The sequence below is a fragment of the Lupinus angustifolius genome, chromosome LG05 (assembly GCF_001865875.1).
Source record: "Lupinus angustifolius cultivar Tanjil chromosome LG05, LupAngTanjil_v1.0, whole genome shotgun sequence".
NCBI lineage: Eukaryota > Viridiplantae > Streptophyta > Magnoliopsida > Fabales > Fabaceae > Lupinus > Lupinus angustifolius.
In genome coordinates, this window is record NC_032013.1 from 8,807,406 (window position 1) to 8,815,074 (window position 7,669).

Consider the following 7,669-nt stretch of genomic DNA (forward strand, 5'->3'; position numbering starts at 1 on the left):
TAAAGCAACATAACGAGGGTCTCCATAACATTTATAGATCTTAAAATATCATTCTCATAAGTCATAACGAAACGTGCAAGTTATCCTTCCATTAGAAACAAACACATTATAAAAGCAAAAACGATAACAAATTCTGTTAACAAGACAAAAGTGCTAATGAAATATAGAAAGACGTGATGAACAAGAATACAGAGGATAACACTAACCCTAAAACACAACTGTGTCAAGCATCATTCCCAAAGTCTGAACAATGTTTGAAGACATCAAATTGGAAACATGCTCTTCAAGGTGCTTCTTAGCATCCTGTCTTCCCACATTAGCAATTGCAAGCTTTTCTGGTGGCAATTCATCTTCTTCCTGCACTGCTTTATTGTACTTGGTGGCTAAATTTAGCATTTCCTGAATCACCGTAAACAAAAAGAGAAAAGAAAACATGAAAGATGATCTCATTCGAGTACCATGCATGTAGGAATAGGCACATCCATACAAACAATTACTTCCAGAATCGCAGTTGCTTAAGTTTTTATGGTGATTCTATTGATTGATAGGTCTATGCCCATCCCAAGGAATATGAAGGAACCATTATTTAGATACATACTGGATCGGGAAGCATTTATATTATTCATGCAAATCTCGTACAACAGATTCAAAAAGAAAAGCTGAAGGGAAGTAAAAACGTTAAAGTGAGATGGTAAAATGATCAGCATTTCTATTTCATATTAAAGAATCTTAACTTACTTGAACAGTCTGTTCATTAGTTTTAGAATGTGAGTCAAAACGCCTGAGCGTCAAACCATCGGTCCATTTCTTCTTATGAAGGTTAAGCAACATCTTCTCCTCAAGCTCGTTCTTCCGGTAATTAATTGCTATGGAGTAATAATGCCGATTTAAGCCATGGATTAGAGCCTAAAAAGGAGAAAAAGATGTCAAAACCAGTGAAGGCAAAGAAAACATTGCAGAAGCTCTGCATTTGGATGAAATTTCCAGAACACTCACTTGGATAGATGGCTTATTCAGATGGCCGAGGTTGGAGGTTGTCTGCCGCGGTTCCTGACCAAGCATCATAGTTTGTGGATTAATCAGCCGGAAAGCATCAATAACCACCTTGCCTTTAACACTCTGAATAGGATCCACCACCACAGCCACTGCCCGTTGATTTAAAGCCTCAAAACTCTGTATGAGATAAAAAGAAACATGCAGATTACACATAGGTTTCTAAAAATAACAGCACTATCTGAATAAGGTGTTTCATGCATGGTTCACTTAATGCAATTCCACATTTCATTCTCTCTAATCAAAACTCCTCAGTCAACATTGAGTTCCAAATACTTGTCCCAGTGATTCATAATTTGTAAATTAAGCATTGAAACTCAAAAGTTAGTTCACTTCACTCTACCAACATTTCTTAATCCTATTGCAGTCATTCTAAATTGCAGCAATAAAAATACAAAAAATTATTTTATCAATAGTAAGATGTATTGAAACGTTGTAGCAATTTCTTGACTGAAATAATATTATTTCTCCAAAATGAGTAGTAAATTTCCATCAGTTAGCCAGCAAGCTTTTAGCTCAACTATGCCTAGCACCAGCCCCAATCTCAGAGTGGGATGTGATGATGACTTTATGGGACTACTCTACAAGGCCACCTAATTTACCCTAAAAATAAGTTTCCATCAATTAATTAATGCAGTGCCAGTGAGAGGTAATGTTAGACCCCAAAGTCAAGATGTGGGCCGGGTTTTAAATAGTGTACAAAGCAAGCATAAAATGTTGCCACCAGAAATTGTAATAGGGCAAAATATAATAGGGCAGTTATTGGTTTAGAAGAATTATGTAATAGTCATTTGTGTAATAGGGCAGTTATGTGGTAGGATAGCTATGTAGCAGTTTGTTAATTGTTCCAGTTAGTTATAGGGGGGTTGATGACAATTCCTGGTGTGTATTCTGTTTTATTGAAGTATAAGGCTGAGAATTGTTTTCTCAGAGGAGAACATTGGCTCTAAGGATGGTAGAGAAGTTCTACCAGATTTGTGTGTCTGTACCTTGTGTTGAAATTCAATACAGTTTCTATTTAAAAGTCTATCAAGAACATTCAAATTTAAGTCAGGGAATTACTTGTCTTTACCTCCATTTTTATTTTTAATAACAAGGTAGCTTTCTACTTTCACTATTTGCATTAAAAGTTCCATACATAACCACACACCCAGACTCCTCATTTCCTTTTTTTCCTCTCAGTCTTCTCCGACTCATTTTCACTTATCACTATTTTACCGAGAGATGTACATAGCATACACATTTAGTTTGTGCGTCGCTTTATTATTTGAAATAAAGAAAACAACCTTCTTACTCATCTATGAACCACATAGTTCTCACTTCCCAACACAAAAACAATGCAATATTCAGATGAAACACCTGATACCATGATAAACTAAAAAGAGTGAAGACAAACTGAAACCTGTTGTGTATTTATGTCCACTCCAGAAAGCCAACAACCAAATCCAGGATGAGAATGATACCAACCTACAACCATCTCTGGTCTGAAACAATTTCAAAGTTTTAAAAAACTGATGTATAATTAAACCAGGCATTATTCATGGCAGACAAGTATGAACTATAAAGCACAGAGTAACAAACTATAACTGATTGTACAATTATAAATGTTCGAAACAAGAAAGCTTTGCTCATAAAAGTGTGACAGCTAAGAGAAATGCATTAAAAATTTCATTAAATAAAGCACCCCACACGTATCCCTATTCAGGATTCCACACACACACTTGTGAGTCTTTAACCTATATAAATGCCCTTAAAACAGAAGAGGAAGCCACTTCATCAAAGAATATCTCAAAAAACATTGCAATCAAATTTAAAACTGCTTTTATTTATCCAAAAGTACAGAACTACACATGTTACAATTGATTTAAGGCGTTATGTTTCTTTGCATAGGCTAAATACCAGATATTCTCACCACAATCACCAACAACCACAGCCTTTATCCACCAGGACATTATTGACGAATGAATCAATCTCACTCAAGAGTTTAGCAGTGGGGTAAGAAGCAAATGGGAAAAGCAACATTGAAAGTCAACCATAATTGGTCTTCCCTTATTGCTAAGAAATACAAGTTAATCCAATTCAAAGAAAGAAAATCGGTACACTACGTATCCAGCAAAGAAGCACAAGGGAGGTGTTATCAAGGAAAACAAGAGTCCCCATCTAGAAACCTAAAAAGGAGACTGAAGAGAATGCCAGTAATTAATGTTTGAGTAAATACCCAAATTCATCCCTTACAAAAAAAATGTTTTCCCAATTTAGTTTCAAGAAATGTAGAATACAATTTGGTTCTAAAGAACCACATATGCCGGTCAGATTATTCGTTTTAAGGACAAATTTTAGGGCCTCTTTTGACCGTTGCATGAGATTCTAAGGTACTGAATTAAGATTTTCAATTTCTCATCAACTAAATTGTGAGGCTTTTAATGTTTTCCAAGAGCAAGGAAATAGACAACCAAAGAAATTCGAATAACTTAAAACTCACATATACAATTCAACAAAGATAACAATCAATTGGAATGAAAAGGAAAATGAGAAAAGGCAACAAAAAAAAAACCTTCCAGTCTGTTTCAACATATCAAGCATATTGGTCTGAAACACATGATCAACAGCTTCAACACTAACACCAGTTCCGCTCTGTGGCATTGCAAACACATCGACTACACGAACAGTATACTCATCCACAAACTCCCCCAACATCAAACCCATCACCTCCATCGGAACACCAGCTCTCCCTATCAAATCAACTCAAATTAGGGTTCCATCCAATTTAATACAACTCCAATCAATTAAAAGTTACAACCTCCAACACACGAGGTTCCCACCTAGTGGAGTCGGGAGGGTAAACATAAGCGGTCTTATTCTTGCAAGTAGACCCCGGATTTAAATCCAAGCCAACATCATTGCACCAAGACTCACCCTATGTGACTCTAATTAATTAATTGTAAAAAAGGTAGTGATGACCAATTAATTTAAAATTACAATCTCCAATGTACGAGCTTCGCACCTAGTGGAGTCCGGGAGGGTACACATAAGCAGTCTTGCTCTCGAAAGCGACCAGACTGTTTCCGGTATATAAATCCAAGCCAACATCATTGCGCCGAGACTCACCCTCTAGGACTCTAATTAAAAAGATAGTGATGACTAGGATCGGGAGAATATAGAATAGTATTAATGTTACCGTGTTTGAGCATTTTGAGAAGTGCGAGGGAAGAGATGTAGACTTGCTCTGATGAATCGAGGGTGGGGGAATCAGGTGGTGGGTGACCCAGGGCTCCTCCTGCACCTGCGAACATTCTTTGAAGTCTCTCCATACCTGACATTCTATGATATTACACAACAATAACAACATTAAAATGATGCTATGCTTCTTATGTTAAGCTTCTTTTTTATGCTAAATTCTAATAATATTTGCTTGTGCAGAAAGCCAGCGATGTTTATGTATATTTGGTATAAAAACGTTGACGTTTTTGAAAAGAGATTATTTTCTATGACACAAGATAAGAGCCCATTATACTTGGTTTGGGCCAAGTTGTAAAAACTACCGTAGTTTGAAATTTGTGCAGTTTGTGAAGTTAATATCTCAAAATGTTCATTCATATATATATATAAGGATCCACTTACTCTAGAGAGAAATACTTGTATGGAGACGAAATCAGGTAGAGATTCTTGACAACACATTAATATTTTAATTCTAATTAAATTTCATCTTAAATGATAGCATCAAAAACCATAAAATGTATCTGTCTCCAAATGTGACGTGTTAAATGCGTCTTCATACAAGTTTTTATCTACTCAAAGAGTAAGTTTAAAAGACTTACTTCACATCATAACTATCAATTCTAGAGAAATTCAATGGTTTAAATCTACTCAATAATTCAAACTATTAGATTTCTCTAGAATTGATGGTTAAAATGTGAAGTAAGTCTTTCAAATTTATTATTAGAGTAAGTGAATCTCCTCTCTATTTCTCAATCTCTAATACTTTTTATCCTAGCAATAGATGCATAAATCAGTTGAGAGAGACTACTCTATAGTATTAAATAGGGATGGTGGTTTAAGTTAGTGTTGTGATAACTAGACCAGATTGAGTGGGTCGATCAATCCAATCGCTGACCGCACTTTAAAAGGGATCTAGTTTGTAGTCTTAACTAAATGATGGATTAGACCACTTTGAACTGGAAAAATTCTAGTCTAACCGTGTTAAACTCGGTTAAATTGGAACAACTAACAAAGTGAATCAGACGGTTTCCTTAAAATTAAAAAAAGATCAATATTGTAGTATTTTGTTTTACTCCTTAAAATTAAAAAAAAATGGAGGGATGTTACTTCAATATAATTATTAATTATATAAAATTTTGTATATATATGTATAATAATATATTTATAAATAAAAATTATTAATTATATATGAAATCACTCGGTCTAACCGGACGATTTGACAGTTTAAATTGGTTAAACTTAAGGACCTCTTCGAGATTGATGTCTAACTCGGATTTCACAATATTGATTTGTGTAGTAATCTTGGATTATTGTTCTTACATCATACTCTTTGATGATGGAATCTAGTAACGGCAAGAGACATGGAGATGTGATTTTGATTTTTTGAAGTGAGAAAAAATCTTAATCCACTAAATTATTACTTACAAATCAATACACATTTACTTACATATAAATAATCTTACTTTAGGTTCAAAACTTAAAGATGAGGTTCGGGTGAGGAGCATTTAACAATAACACATTCCAACAAATTAGCTAATTAATAGGATGTGGATAATTATTAATGACAACCTCTAGGGGCTGCTTTTGTTTATGATCATTTTAAGCTTGATTTTATGAGTGATTTATAAGGGAATTCGGTTTTAAGTGTGCGTGAGGCACAAAAGAATATGGGAAAGATAGAAAGGGGAATGACGCCACAAGTTAAGGTAACTTGATAAGCCAAGTGAGGTTCACCACAAGCTAGGAAGCTTGATAAGAATATTAATGGTGGTCACGACCACTTAGGTAATTTAGGAGATTACTTCTCAGCTAAAGAACTCAGATTTTAATCCAAATAAAACTTAATTTTATTAATGACTAGACAAAATTATAAATAGGTAGATTTACCTTGCTGAAAAGATAAAGATAAGATCTAATTTAACAAATTGAAATATGAAGATAAAATCTTAACTAACATAATCCTAACAAGCCTAATCTAATTTGATTTGATCAATTTCAGTTGGATTGAGTTGTTGGTTGAGTTGACTTGAATTTGAAGTTGAAATTCCATCCTAGACTTGGTCGAGGTCTTTTAGGGTTGGCTTGAAGTTCGCACACGGTTTGATCCTATTTTTAATGGTCTTGGAAGCAACTTGGCCCTCATGGAATCTGGTTGAGCTTGGCTTGATTAGAGTAGTCGTGGCTTGATCTTTGCCTTATCTTTAAGGAAAACTAATCATGTGCCTTGATCTAAAAGATTGAGAAGAAGGAGGGTTCGGTTGGAGATATCTTTACTTGGCCCTTGCCTGATTTGCACTTTGAAGATTATATCTATCTTCTACCTTATCTCTAAGCTTTCACACACCACAAATGAAGGACTCAATCTTCTCCTTTAACAAAAATCTATTTGTTTAAAAAGAAAACAGATTTATCCATGTTTTGAGTTGGATAATCTATAATTCTCTTTATTTATATTTAAACCACTTTGTTGTTTGGTCGTACCCTTATCTCCATATCTTTATGATATTTTTTCCTTGATCCATGCTGATTGATAATTTGAGATCCTTGATTTGTGCCTCCATGAAAGGTTTTCTCAATTCTAAAATGCCTTGTCGTGCACACTTTCCTTGAATCATGTTGTCTTGTCTTGAAACTAAGGTTGTAGCCATGATAATCTCTTCAGACAACACTTGGTCACTAATAGACCATGTTACAAAGGAAATAAAACAAATTCCCAACCCTCCCATGATTTATTTAACGAAAACAGAAATACTTGAACAACTAAATAACTCCTAAGATAGAAATAAATTCTAAGACTATATGTGAATAAGTTTTCATTTATTTATAACAATGTAAATAAAACTAAGATAAGTAAATTTCCTAAGGACATAAATGTCCTTCTCCCATGCCTTCTCCTGGGTTAATTGTGTCATTTGAAACCTTAAGAACTCCTACCTTGGCTTTGGCCCTAATTGTAGGACCTCATTCACCTCTCTTGCCCTTTGATTCCTATGTTGCTCTAGGAGAGTTTACATCACCCCCTCCCCCTCCAAGTGAATTCGACCTCGATTTTTCATTATTTTTTTCTTTCTTTCTAGCCTTGCCATGATCTTTCAAAGAATGACTAAGTATAGAAGAAAATTTTTCAGCCTTGGGGGAGTGTGTTTCCTCCAATATATGTCCGACCAGCCCCTTGGTTTTAGCTTCACCTTCCTTTTTCTCTTCATTAATTTTAGTCCTTAGCCTCTTTTGGTCTTCATTGACTTGATTTGGGCTCAGAGGGGCTAACACCACTTTGTGATCATGGTGCATAAAGGTTATCTTGTTAGTGAACTCATCATCGCTAGTTCTTTTATCAAACTGCCAAGGTCTTCCCAACAATATGTGGCTAGCCTTCATGGGTGCCACATCACATAAG

The 7,669-nt window shown here is 34.9% G+C and overlaps 1 protein-coding gene across 1 annotated transcript; it reads right to left on the reverse strand.

Moving 5' to 3' along the window:
- LOC109347648 (26S proteasome non-ATPase regulatory subunit 14 homolog) lies at positions 1–4,468 on the reverse strand. Its single transcript, XM_019587596.1, has 6 exons — positions 4,232–4,468; positions 3,608–3,785; positions 2,456–2,537; positions 997–1,173; positions 739–906; positions 1–399 (listed from the first exon to the last, which is right to left on the reverse strand). Exons 1-6 carry the CDS (start codon positions 4,371–4,373, stop codon positions 208–210), a joined length of 939 nt encoding a protein of 312 aa, XP_019443141.1. The 5' UTR covers positions 4,374–4,468; the 3' UTR covers positions 1–207.